The 14,572-nt window shown below is 43.3% G+C and overlaps 1 protein-coding gene across 2 annotated transcripts in view; it reads right to left on the bottom strand.

Moving 5' to 3' along the window:
- Positions 1-14,572, bottom strand: part of ECEL1 (endothelin converting enzyme like 1) — a 565,411-nt gene that overhangs the window by 71,560 nt on the left and 479,279 nt on the right. For both annotated transcript variants that reach the window (XM_085635691.1, XM_085635690.1), the window contains exon 8: positions 10,045-10,267. In XM_085635691.1, coding sequence (XP_085491817.1) covers positions 10,045-10,267 — 223 coding nt within the window. The remainder of the gene's footprint in view (positions 1-10,044; positions 10,268-14,572) is intronic.

The following is a 14,572-nucleotide window of genomic DNA, read 5'->3' as shown; positions in this document are numbered from 1 at the left end:
ACTTGTGAGAGTAAGACCAGCCCACTGTCTCTGTGAGCATGTGGCTTAGTGGCCGATGTAACAGCTTACCATGGGTTTTCACTGGTGCAGTGCTTAATTTGAGCAGGTAGTTTCCAGTGCTGGGCACCTGCACTTCAATTACAACTTTGGCGTTAAGACTTTCTGCCACATGATGGCGCTATTTGTCTTATTTATATGTGAGAACAATAGTCATCTATTAATTCAATATACATTAAAAATGACTAATAAATGCCACCCAAGCCATTCTTATAGCTTTAGGTGTCCGAAATTCTTTGAATTGTCACACTTTTAGGAGTGTGATGGTTAGTAGGTGTGTTTATACTGTCAGTGACCGAGCTGGCGGGGTAAAAGATGGTGCAAGCTGCAGTGGCCTCCTGATGAGCGCCTTGGAACTTTTTTTTTTTACACAAATTAAGCACTGCAGTGGTTGGGCCACCATCTGACTCTCCGCTTTCAACAACCCTCCGATGCCCTCTCCACTAAATGAGGCAGGGCATCCCTGGGTTTGGCAGGACTGGTGGACTGCCAATTTATGGGGGGTGATAGGCAGAGCCAACCGCTCAACAACCCCGTTAATTCCTTGAAGAATAGCTGGAGGGCGCTCAGGGGTGCCATAACTCAAACTGCAGCAGAGTGAATGGACTACAGAATAGAATATCCCAAACAGAGTTCTTATAAAAAGGAAAACTCCTAAAAACAAAGAAAAACAACAAGACAAACTAGTGAAATTTGGCCAGATTGCTTGGAATCGGTTTCATTTAAAATCACAAGTGCCCAAAAACAATAACATTGGTTTCTCGAGAATACAAAAAGCCTGATTTTCTATGCACTTAAAAAGAAAGTGTAGATTCGAATATAGTCCTTTAACCAAATGATCCAGCAGAGGGCAGTAAGTGTATCCCCTATGAGTCCTAATCATGCACAGACTCCTGGCACAGGCTTTGGACACCTGTTGCAAAAGTCCTTTTATGCAAACACTACTAGGCCTGACCTGCCTGACCCCTGTGCGATCTGCACAAGAAGGAAGGGCTGGCCGCCTCTACAGAAGCACATTCAGGCAGAGGAACATGTACAGACCTCAGACCACAGCGGCAACTCGTATTGGGGTGCAGAAAGAAAGAAATGGGGTAGTTTCAGAAAGGCACATGGAGCTCCCCAGAATGGACGGCTGGCATCTTTTCATGCTGTCCACCGCGACTGAGAATAATATAGGAAGAGAGGGGAAGGCTTGCACCATGGCGGCTGCCCTAAATGTGTCTATATTTAAACTGGAAAAGTCTTATTTTAGATTATGAATTCAGTGAGGCATTTTTAGGATTAGATCAGCGATTGTTTTATTAACAATATTATGTTTGTATTTTATTATTTGTTATATTGATATTACACAAATGAATGTCCTACCGTGTCACATTCATATTTTTTTTTAACACGTTACGAAACTTTTTTATCGTCACATGCTTGACTTTAAAAAGACCTGCCAAAGAATTTGTGAAAGCGCTTTTTGTTTCCAAGAAAAGAAAACAGAAAGTGTAATTGAGGCCCCTCTGGAGACTTATGTCCTGATTTACTATGCTTTACGCATGGATCGCATCCCCTTGTGGTGCAGCCCCAATTAAAAATGGACATTGAAACAGGTCCAAGTCAGGCTCTATTTAAATGTGCTTAACTTTGCGGGGAAAAACACTGATCGATTTCTAAACAATAAATAAAAACATTAGGGTACTGCATGCCAACAGTTTAATGCCTGTTTGTATTCCAAATGTTTTACTTAATCTTGTATTCCCTTAGAGTGTTTGCAAGTTCCAGGAGGGTCCGTTGTTTATTTTGTTCCATGTGGCATACTATCTTTGTATAGTGCAAACTTTGAACTGAGTCGCCTCCAAGTGTTTTTAAAGGGCCACGTTTGAGAGCTTTGGGGTTGGGGTTGAGGCTGAAGGCAGTGAGAGTTTCTGGGCAACATCCTTTACATCGCGGTTAGTACACCGCGATGCTGTTACATCGCAATCATTACAACGACTGCGATGTTACCACGCCATGCCATTACAACGCAAGTCTTTACATCGACTTGCGCTAGATGGCGTGCTAACATTACAAATAGTGTAGTTAACTATCCCAACACCTTCCCTACTGTTAAGTGGACTGGAGTTGGAATAGTAAATTACACTTTTCTAATGTTAGCACGCCATCTAGTGCAAGTCGATGTAAAGACTTGCGTTGTAAAGGCATGGCGTGGTAACATCCCAGTCGTTGTAACGACTGCGATGTAATGGTACGCGTTGTAAAAACTCGCGTTGTAACATCGTACATCCAGAGTTTCTCCCAGTGCCTGCCAGTGGGTCAGAAAGGTCTTCAGAATACACGCCCATACAATTCTTGGCCTCTCTGCTGAGTGCACAGAGCATTGGTCACATGTTGCATTTGCAATCGTCATTCTGATTAAATGGTTGTAAAGGACGTACCCATGTGTAAAAATGTTGGCAATACAAAAGTAAAAGAAAATGCAATGTTTCGGGGAGTGGGTGTGTTACATGTTTGTGGGTGGTGAAGAGAAGGAGATGTGAGGAAGTGCATTCAGGAGAGAGTGAATAGATGGTGCTGAAGATGAAAGTGAAGAGCTGTAAGATATCCGGATGGAGGTGAAGTATAGAAAAAAAAGGGTGATTTTGTCTAACATAGAGTGAATATAGGAGCAGTGATTGACACTCTGAAGACCACGACCCTTCCACAAGTATCAGTAATGTTCAATCCACGGTCTCATCATTTCAGAATGAGAACATTTTCAGCAAGAATTATTTACAACAAAATCGTTGATGTAACTCATTTATGTTAAACACTTAACAACCACCGGCAAAGCCAATAGAGCTGGCTGGTGTTAGGTGTATGTCAGTTGTTGTGTCATATATCTGGATGCAAAACCAGAAAGCTCAGAGAGGCACCAAAATACTGGTCAGGTGGCACACTGTGGAAACCACAAAAATTGAGATGCCATGTTTAAGCCACACCCTTAATACATAGGCCAAGCCCCTTTTAGGAACCACCACACTTTTTCCCTCCTACGTAAAGCCTTGCCCAATACAAAATAATTTTTGGTATTTACTAAGCTACACAAAGTCTTTGCGTGACTTTGCATGGTTTAGTCAATACAAAGTAATGCAGTGCATAGTGCTGTCTTGTGTTCCTATGTGTGGGGTATGCATTTCATGGGTGGGGGATGGGAATTCCCACTCATCCACCCATGTATGCTGATGCAAACTCTGATTTATAAAGACTTGTAAACCACCTGGGTTTGTGGCCAAATGATACGCTTACCCAAAAGAGGTGTAACAAGGAGAATTATCTTACTTCCTGTTTCCATGTGTGCAGCACACATAGAAAGGAGAATACGACTCTGGGGATTGAATTGTGCAGGAAGGTGTTTCTTTCTGCACAAACAATCCTGCCTACGAATGCAGGCATCCATGCACCGTGGTCAAGGGCGCAGGCGTTAGCTCTAGGCATCCTTAAATCAGCCAGCAGGGGGCGACGGGTGAAGAGCGTCATATCATGATCGATGTGGCACTTTTCAACGCTCTCCTGTTCATGCAAATCAGCAACTTTACTTGCGGCCTGCGTTGCGTGAACTATGCCCCTATATGTATTTCCCCAGGGAACACATAACTCCAAATCCCATCTTTAATTGAAATGTACAAGAAAGTTGTTTATCACTGAAAATTGTAGAATAAAAAAATAAGGTCTGGAGATTTGTTTACAAGAAAAAATAGTAGTATCCTGCGTAAACAAATTTGTTAGTTACACTTAATTTCCTAGTAAAGAATAATCGCAAGGCCCAGGTTTACTACAAATGTACAAAAATGTACCAGAGTCCTTTATCGCTGGACAAAGAAATTAAAATGCGAGTTTCTGTTTCGTAGAAAAATGGCAGAGCAATCCTACAATTACTTATGCGGTTGTACTTAAAAATTGTTGGTAAAACCAAAGTTCTTTCAACTCTGCTCCTGCGGATCTCAACCTTTCATGGACCAGTGGATGCTCCTGAGTTTACACAATTAATTCAGAAAAGAATCTCAACTTTAAGGTTCACAAATGTTAGTAATGACTTCTTAAGCAATCACAATTATTTTAAACTTTCAATCAAGACATATAATGGTCAAAAAGTGTAAATACCATGAGGATCGGCTCCCTTACTGTACTGTGTGTCATGGACTCTGTGTGTGAGGTCATAGGCTGTGCATTCGTGGGCATTATGACCGAAGAGGTCACTACAAATGGGACAGTTACGTTGTGTTATATTTTGTATTACATTCATAAAGTCCTTTCAACAGAACTCCCTCAAAGATAGTTTTCTGTTTGCATTAATGCTGACTGGTTACTGATATAAGTAGACTAAGATATCATCACTGAACAAAATTGTTTTCTAAATGGTTTGGGCTTTTTTAAAACTACCTGACATTGGTCCCATCTTGTGTCTCAGTGCTCTTCGCGCCTGCCCTGAAAGCTGCCCTGCCCAGATGGCATTGGTTCCAAGGCCTGGTCTTTGACCCCGCCCTGTTTCCAATATCCCTGCACCCAGTATATACTGGACTGGGAAAATCTTAAGGATTTTGGGGGCTCTGGACCAAACATGTTTTTGGCGCCCCTGTTCGGAACAGCTTTGACTTTATGATCCAATTCCAGCTTTTTTTCAAGCTCTCTTTAGCCAGGTCACTGACACTGCACGGGCAGACTGGTCCAAACTCTAAATGTGTTTCCATCTAATATTCAGGGATAGTGATGCATTTTCAATATTGTCACAGGGCAGCAGCTCACTAACATTACTGCAAATAATCTCTGTGACCCACTGACATTTCGCTTATGTGAGGTCCTGTTTCGATCTCAAATGGACTTTTTAAATAAATGCTACATCCTGTTGAACAACACAAACACAAGATTTCTCTGCAAAATATCTAACAGACTCCCACACATTCCCTGTGTTTTTTTTGATTTTTTTACAGAGTTTTATATAGCGCGAACTTGACCCGAAGGTATCGGGTAGCAGAGCGCTTTACACAAGCACCAGTTGCGTTACATGAGGACACATTCATTTTTTGTTAGGCATGGGGAGATTAGGAGATTTTCCCAGAATCACTGCATGTTGCGCGTCCCTGCCGAGACTCGAACCCGATTCCCCAGATTTGAGGTTGACGGCCCTTGCCTTTGGCCAACTCCTCTCCCCATGTTAATAAAAAATTAGAGGGCAATGGTATTTAAAAGAATCTATATTTAAAAATCATTCAAGGGCATCGGGGAACAACCGTGTGGAAAACAGAACCAGATCTCTCAAGGGACTTCCTGAAAGGCTGGGGCCTTGGGTCAGAGCCAACTTTTACCTTGCCTTAAAGGTCTCTGTACTGGATGGCACACAGCCTGTTGACATGCCCAGGGGCCACTGCCCACGTAGTGCTGCCTTCGGGTATGTCCGTTGCCTTGCACCCTTGCAGAATACTTGCGGTGCACGGCCTGCTCCTTTGTCCAGTGTCTTCTGGACTACGGGTGTGGACTTTGGACATTTCAAGTTACCAGTACCCTGGACCCCGTTCGAAAAGCCCATGGGCAGGATCTGACAGATTGGTCCATTTCATCAGCACTTTAGTTTACAAACCAAATTCAAAAATTGGGCTGAACGTGTAATTTAGACAGCTTTTATTTCGACAGGTATTTTATTAACTATTGGAATGTTATTGATGTAAACATATGTTTGAGTGGCGTGATCGATAACAGTTTTACTAGCCACCTCGTTCCTTGTCGGCAGCATGCCATTTTCCCAGCTCTGCCCTTTTCTATTAGAATTTTAACAATTGTAATTGTTCTTCAGTTCAAGGGATGAGAAAGCAAGACTACAACTCCCAGAAGGCATTAGGTTATCAAATGAAACTGGGGGGGGGGGGGGGAGGGCAGAAAGCCTGGTGAGGGAGGTGTGCTCCAGTGGTGATGGGAAAGCTGCCCTTCAGTTCAAAGATCATTGCTTAACTCCTTTGTGGTGTGTGGGTCAGGCCAAATTAGCCCTCCAGAATGTAAGAGGTTAATAAATTGAGAAACATTAATTCCAACTCTTTTAGTTGTTAGCTCTTTAACGGCAGACATGCATTATGGAGAGCTTTATAAAAAAAAAAAATTAAACTCCACAGTGGCCGGTCCCAAGCTCAGCTGCAAAAGGAGGAGGGCTATCCACGGAGCTAGCTACCCCACCATGTAAAAAAATATTAGCTACGAATACGTATCCCAAAAAGCCAAAAGTCTACCTTGCCTTGGGGAGAGAGGAATCTCCTTTACGAAGAGCTATGATGCCTTGTGGTGAAAGTCAGAGATTCCCTGGAAGCCACAAAGCCATTTCACCTGCTTTTGACCACGACCATCCAAACACCACCAGGCAAACCGAAACACCTGGTGTCGAGAAAAGGAAAAGAGGAAGGCGAAGAAACACCTGGCGTCGAGGTCTCGAGGCTGACTGCAAGGAGATGGGTTACACATGAAGTCAATTTGAAAGAAAAAGCAAGGACAAAGATGGCTGGAAAGTCCTGGTTGATGGCCTAAACCCCAGAAGAGGTAGTAGGCATAAGTAAAAATACTTGCATAGGAGATTTTAAACTTCACCCGATTGTAAAAAGTTTGAGTAATTAGCATTCCAAATTTGTGTACCTAAAAGGTTTTGGCTTATTAAACAAAACAAAAAAAACTGGTTTTAAAGCTGTATTTTCAGAGACTCTCTTTCTTTGCACGACACCGACCGGCCGAGGGCACTGTGTCTACACTGCACAGCAGATACGAGGCTCAACCCAACAACACAAGTTTACGCTCATCATTGTAAAGTAGTTTTATGGGCATTTTTAAAGGCTGAGGGGGGGCGCGTTTAAAGCTACGTTCAGCAGCAGCGTTTTAGTAATCATTATACAAAGCTCTTTTTTTTTTATAGCGCGAACCTGGCCAGAGGGAATTAGTGCGCTTTACGACAGAAGCAGACTCTGTTATAGGATTTTTCAAGTAAAATGAGAGTAAGTGATTTGCCCATAATCACACGCTGTTGAGCGGAGGCCGGGATTCGAACTTGGGGGCATATTATTCAGGGCAATATCACCGCTTTAGCGGCACTTTTTGCAGCTAAAGCCGCGATATTTTTATCACCCTATTAGCAAGTTGTCGCTAACAGCAGTTAGCGATAGTTTACTGGCAATAGCGTCCGTGTTTTTGCCGCTTTGCATGTCAGCGATATTTATCGCTAATGACATGCAAAGTAGGCGTTCCTCACTAAAACGAAATGGAAACAGTCGTAAACACAACTTCCCCATATTATCAATGCCTGCGTTGCGATTAAAAAAAAGTCGCTCTAACCGCGATTATCGCTGGTTCCTAACGCCTGATTGAAACCTGACTTAGACATCTTTTTAATGGGAGGTGGATTGTCAGGCTGAGACCACCTTAGCTTATTACCAAGGATTTCACTATCTCAGGAATTCAATCGCTGGATTTCCAGCAATGATCAGTCATTTCGCCGCTATCGCTGTTTTTTTTATTGCCTTGGAGATGCGCGTTGCTAATAACGCACTATCTCCGCGATAAAAACCAGCGATAGCCGGCAGTAAAAAAATTGACGCTAAGCGCGCTTTGCGATATTTATCGCAAAGCGTTGCTAATATGCCCCTTGGTTCTTCGTGTTCCACGGCCCCTAGCCACAAAGCAGCGTCACCTCCCAGTGGAGGGAAATATCCACACATGCAGAGCGTGGGGTTTTATTGACCCTAGCAGGGCAGATTGAAAGATCAATTTTTCTTCACGCACATGAGAGCATCCTATCGGAAGCCACGGAAGGGAAAATGTACCGAGTGCAGGCTTTTCACTGGGTGGTGACTGCCAGCACAAAACATATAAAATGTGGTATGCCCCTACACAATAAAGAGCATGCACAAATAATTAAAGCAGGAAGGTTGACATGGCGACTAGACTACGGCTGGGGGTTTTGCTACCCTAAACACAATGACATTTTGCCTTCCTCCAAAAAGTTCACACAACAGCTGTCATCAAAGGGGAACACGACCAGTGCTTAATTTGTAAACATAATAGAGCCAGGGCTCTAGTCAGGAGACCTCTGTAGCTTGCAGCACACATTGGAACTGCCGGCGCTGCCAGTGACAGAACCTACACAACTACTAACCAGCACACTGCTACAAGTGTGACAATTCAGACTATACTAGGCCCCTAAAGCTATAAAAATAGCTTGGGCGACAGGAATTCGTTGTTTTAATGCATACTGAATTAATAAAAAATTGCTGTTCTGCTCATCTCTAATTTATGCAAACAGCGCCACCATGTGGCAGCTGTCATAAGTGCCGATGCAGAGCGCCGGAAACCACCGGCTCAAATTAAGCACTGACATGACTCCCCCAACACAGGTTTGTTAGGGGTAACCTAGTCTTGCCTTTCTCTAGAAACATTCGTATCAATAAGTAAATGGTTTTCAATGACATAGCTTTTTAAATAGTAAATATCTCCCCCTTGTGACAAAAGAAGGCCAAGATAAAACAAGCATTGGCAAAAAAAAAGCCAAGGGAAAAAAACATTGGCTTGCTGCTTTGTATTGATTTCACTGGAGCTCCATATGAATCTATACCTGTCATGTAAACATAAACACAGAATGGCACCAGTTTCCATACATCAGATATTGTGAGGTAGAAAATAACTATAGGAATTGCTTTCATCACCACATCCCCAAAAACATAAAGTAAAGTCAATGGCACAGTGTAACCAACTGTGACATGCAATGGTCCTGTGTTGATTGCAATAGTACTCCAAACAGAGAGTTAAAGCAATCGGTAGCCAGATGCAAAAAAAAACCCAAAAAAAAAACTGTTATGTTACGAGATGTGGGCAATATTAGCCAAAACAATACATCTGGATGAATTTCACTTTTGAAATACAGGCGCGAACTAGAAACTCCAAAAATGTGTATTTTTCATTCCATGCACATCAAAACATTGCAGGCCAGATGTTGAAAACGTTTTGTGTTACCCTTGTGCCATGCTAGGGGATGTAAAACCTAGAATAAGTTTTACCAAGCCACACAAAGTCAGGGAGGCGTTCCATGGGAGGAGCATGGGTGTCTCCACGCATCCACCCTTGGATGTTTGCTCAGTCCCACATTTACCATGAGTAGTAGACCTGGGAATGCGTTAAAATGCTACGCTTACCCAGGGGAGGCGTAACAAGAATAAATATGTTTACTTCTCCTTGTTTTCTTCTGTTTAAACATGTACTGCATCCTGCAGCACACATAGAAAGAGAAAAAAGTCTCAAAGGATTGTTTTTGTGCAGGAAGGTGTTCCTTCCTGCACAAAAACAATTCCATCTGCAACGCAGGTTCCCTTGCACCAGAGTGCCTCTGTTGGTGCTCGGCAGCACAAGGTGCCCTAGTGTAAGGACAGGAAAGTGCCATACAATGTTAAATGAAGCACATTCCTACCCTTTCTCTGTCACGCAGCGCCACAAGATGTGTGCCCTTTTGATAAATATGCCCCTGCATGTATCGTAAAAGACAGAAAAATTAGCATTCCGCCATAGACCCGACATGTCATGTCACTTCCGCTAGGGGGTACGTATGTTGCCGCATTCAGCAGATGCTTTTAATTTCTTATCTCCGCCTTCTTTTTCCTAGGATCATGCACAGCTCCAATCAGGCTCTCTTAAAAGTTCTTCACTTAAATTTTAACACTCAGGGTTGCCGGTACATTTCTGCAAGAGGCCCACTCGTTTGGTATGCCCTTGCTCTAGAACTAAGGCATGCCGCCCCCTTGATGATGTTCAGTTAGAAGCTCACGACCATCCTGTTTGGCTAGGTTTGCACTTAGCACCAAGAGACCCTTATTGGGTAATAAGTGCTGTTAGTCAGTCACCAGATATACCATCCCATGTTGTTCCCCATGCGCCCAACACCAGATCTACCAACCCATGCCCGCGTTTTCCAGAAGCTGAGCTCCAGAAAGAGGACCCACGCACCTTGGCCTTGCTCGAAGACGAGAAGTGCTCCTCGACGAAGAGAGCCCCCAGCGCCATTCCAAAGTGCTTGTTGGTCTGGCTGAGACACATCTTCCCCAGCTCCACCTGCTTCTCCGTCCCCTCCATGTCCTTGGACAGCTCGTGGATGGCGTCACGGAACGGCGTGGAGAGATGCTCGCTGAGGACAACCACGATGCGCCAGATCATGTAGTTGTGGAGGATCCTGCATGTTAGCGGGGAGAAGAAGTGGAGAGAGGTTGGGGCCGGCCGTCAGCACGATACAGTGGAGGAGTAACACGTGTGCAACATCACAGCTACGAAGCCTCATAATGTCCTGTCCCATCAACTGCCCTTTATCGGGACCTCCAGAGACTCCCCAAACCATCTCACTCATTCTCTCTTGTGATAGCACCCTCCAGGCTAAAATTCCCCCCAAATGCGAGTGAATGTTGAAGAGTGGAGCCCAATCTTACCTTCCCATGTGATCACTCAAGTGGAGTTCTCATTAAACCAAGGGAGGGGCTTGCTATCTCGACAGAACCAATGAGCCCAAGACATTGCCATTGACACATGAGAGGGATTCACAAACTTTATGAAGTAAGTCGCCAACACTTGGCTGCGGTCCAGTGCTTAAATTTGTAGAAAAATAAGTGCCAGGGCCCTGTTGGGAGGCCGCTGCAGCTTGCACTATACACTGCCCAAGCTATTGACAGTACCTACACAACTACTAACCATCACTCTGCTACAAGTGTGAAAATTCAGACTGTTAGAGGCCACAAAAGCTCATAGAATGGTATGGGCGATATGCATTAGTTCTTTGCAATTATTAAACAACTGTTGTCCTACTCATCTCCAAATTACACAAACAGCTAGTGGCTGTCACAAGTGCTGGTGTTGACAATTAAGTGCTGAGCACCGGAAACCACCTGCTCAAATTAGGCACTGCGGTCCCTGCCTTTCCTACCAGGCAGGAAGCTGTGTCAGGCTTCTTGCAAGACAGAATTCAGTATTTACCACCACCCTGCAGGGCCAGGTCTTATGACGGACTTCAATACGGAAATAAATGATACGTTAAACTTTCTGAGATGGGGTCACACATGAAAAGCCAAAATGTGTGTTTCTCAGGGCCCCAAGAAACCTTACACTGAGATGAGAGAGAAAGAAAGAGACAGAGGGAGGGGTAGAAAAAAGAAAAGGTGAAAGGTTAAAATAAAGCGACAGGAGCGTGTTTCCACCACTAGGACAGAACCATACTGTCACTGACTGAGGTTCCTCAACGCTACCCCCGCCCAGGGCACATGTTGGAAGTACACGTGTGTAGATGGCGTCCATCCACTGTTTTCACAGGATGGACGCCGTCCACCCTACCAAGAAGTGGGGCCCCGTCTGAAATGTGCTGAACTTGTTCTGGTGTGATATTCTCACACGGGTCTCATTCAGCAGCGTCTGCTCGTTGTCTGCGCTCCTTTGCCAGCAGCAAGGTGCAGTCGGTGAGGGCCTTCATTTTTAGGCCGAGCCTAGGCAGCCAAAGCAAAGGCCGAAGTTAAGGGCCATCAGTCCTCCTTTTGTTCTAGTCTCCCTGGGTGCTATCTAAAGCCTCACACCAAGATTCAAATGCAATGGAGGGTAAACAAAGGCACGCTGCACAGCTACTTGAGGCCTGCTTCTGCCTTTGTTCAGTCCCTGTATATAAGAGACACGCATGCACTGCAAGAACGTCAGGTGTGTTGACCTGTCCCCGTGTTTACACAAATAACAATTTACATATCGCTATTTTGTTTTATTTCTTTTATAGCGTCACTCATCCCAAAGCATGGTGTCCCAGCGCTTTACATCGCACGTACACATTATACATTGAGAATAAATCATATGTGTATAAATTAATATACAGGATGTGTTACATAAGAAAGCGAGGGTTACAAGGTGTAGCAGTCACATGTCCTTTGTAGCTCACTGTGCTGCACTAGAAGGATTACAATGTATGAACTGCAAGTAACAAAGGGATCCCAGTGTTAAAAGCAGTGACCCACGGCTATAAATTAAACAATGACAAGTGCGAAATCTGACCTTCAACTCAGTTTACCTTTAAAGAGGACTTTAAAATTACTAATTTCACTTGGAATACGAACCATATAAAGTACTTAGGAATATATTTTCCTTCTTCAATTCACTCATCAGTTTCCATTAACTTGGACAAATGCTGTTCAAAGATTTCTTCCCTTACTGACCGATGGCATCCCTTATACCTGTCCTGGTGGCATCCCTTATACCTGTCCTGGTGGCATCCCTTATACCTGTCCTGGTGGCATCCCTTATACCTGTCCTGGTGGCATCCCTTATACCTGTCCTGGTGGCATCCCTTATACCTGTCCTGGTGGCATCCCTTATACCTGTCCTGGTGGCATCCCTTATACCTATCCTGGTGGCATCCCTTATACCTGTCCTGGTGGCATCCCTTATACCTGTCCTGGTGGCATCCCTTATACCTGTCCTGGTGGCATCCCTTATACCTGTCCTGGTGGCATCCCTTATACCTGTCCTGGTGGCATCCCTTATACCTGTCCTGGTGGCATCCCTTATACCTGTCCTGGTGGCATCCCTTATACCTGTCCTGGTGGCATCCCTTATACCTGTCCTGGTGGCATCCCTTATACCTGTCCTGGTGTGGGAGGCCGGATACCATCAATATGATGTTCTCCCCAATTGTCTTATTTACTGTTTCTAATATTCCAGTTACCATATCCCAGAAGTACTTCAGAAAGATTAACTCTTTGTTGTCTTCTTTTCTTTGGAATAAGAAAAAAGCATGTATGACATTAACAAAACTTAGTTGCCCTAAAACAGAAGGTGGGGTTAACTTTCCCGATTTTCCTGCTTATCATAAAGCTTTTAACCTACGCCACTCGTCTCATTTGCTTACCAACCTCTCGTCAGATTCCCCCCTCTGGGTGACACTTGGACAGTCATATATCGTTCCTTTCTCCTTTTTAGAGTACCTCTCTTTCACCCAGAAACTTCAGAAGTTATCTACCCCTATTGTTAAGCTCACACAAACTATTAGACCCACTTTTATTGGATAGCTCCTCCAAAAATTCACTTCTTCAGTTCTCAGTTTGGCGTAATCATCGCATAATGATTAAAGACAAACCCATTTATTGGAAGTCATGGAGACAAAATGGTCTCATTTGGGTTCATCAACTATTTAGAATGATGAAATTATACCTTTTTCTCAGGCTAAAATTATATTTAATTTTCCTACTTTATTTCCTAATAAATATCTTTTGCTACAAAAAACTTTAAATTTAGCAGTTCAGAAATCCGTCCCATCCTTAAGTCAACCAAATACTACTTCCACTACCTCTCAAACTTTCTTGAGTTCCGGACCCAAAGCCTCAGCCATTTAAAACTACCTACGTGAATTGACCCTTGTTAGAGAAGAGACTAAGGTAGAATTGGATTGGGAACGAGACCTGCAGGTTGACTGGTCCGTTCAAGTATGGAACAGTATTTGGCTTAAAATCAGGGAAACATCCAGGGCAGCTAACACCACGCAGACACTCTTTTTCATATATAATAGACTACTCCTTTCCCCTTCACTTCTGCACAAGATTAATACTGAATTCCCTGACACTTGTTGGTCATGCTCATCCACGAATGCTGATTTAAAACATTTACTTTTTTTCTGCCCATTCGTACATGACTTCTGGAGGAATGTCTGGAAACAAATTACCCAAATCTTTCATCATACAGTCCCTTTTTCCTTTGTTAATATTTTTTTGGGTTCTCTTTTTGAAGATTGGTTGAGCTGTCCCTTGCATTTGCAGGTTTTAGACTTGCTTCTGGGAGTAGCTTTTCAGCAGATTACCAAACATTGGAAAACATTGTCTGACCTGTCCTTTCAGGCTTGGTGGTATGCCGTGTGTTATAACCACAGGTTAGATACAGTTCATGTATTCACAATTTCTTTAGCTCTCAAACGTTCGCTTCTATGGTCCCCAGTTACAAATGTTATTGATTGTCATGCTAAGCTTTCCTATGTACGCAAAGTCTCCGACTAAGAGGTGTCGAAACCTCCTTGACATTCCGATTTGTCATTGCTTTTACTACTGTTTATATAGATACTTTCATTGTATTTTTGCATTTTTAGGTATTTGACTTGTATTATATATTTATTCATCTTCTTTATAATGCTATAAGACTTCTTAGTTATGTATTTTTAAGGTTTTCAGAAATGTAACTTGTATGTATTTTTACTATATTTTCCCCTTCCTTTACCCTGTCTCTTTTTCTTTAATAAACTTTACGCTTTTCAAAACTTAAAAAAGCAGTGAGCCACTTACCAATCTACATAAAGTAAAAATCTGTCATCTGCATGTTGGGTGATGTGCTGTGCAGGAGACAAATAAACCCCTTGTGCTACTTTGATAAAAAAATGGGACTAGACAAAACACAGATCTCTCCAGCAGACGCGTTAACCTACAGAGTTATCTCACCATTATTATTGTTCCCTGAGATTTACTGGGCGCAC

Source organism: Triturus cristatus, chromosome 11 (genome assembly GCF_964204655.1).
Source record: "Triturus cristatus chromosome 11, aTriCri1.1, whole genome shotgun sequence".
Taxonomy (NCBI): Eukaryota; Metazoa; Chordata; class Amphibia; order Caudata; family Salamandridae; genus Triturus; species Triturus cristatus.
This window is presented reverse-complemented; position numbering and strand designations above follow the sequence as displayed.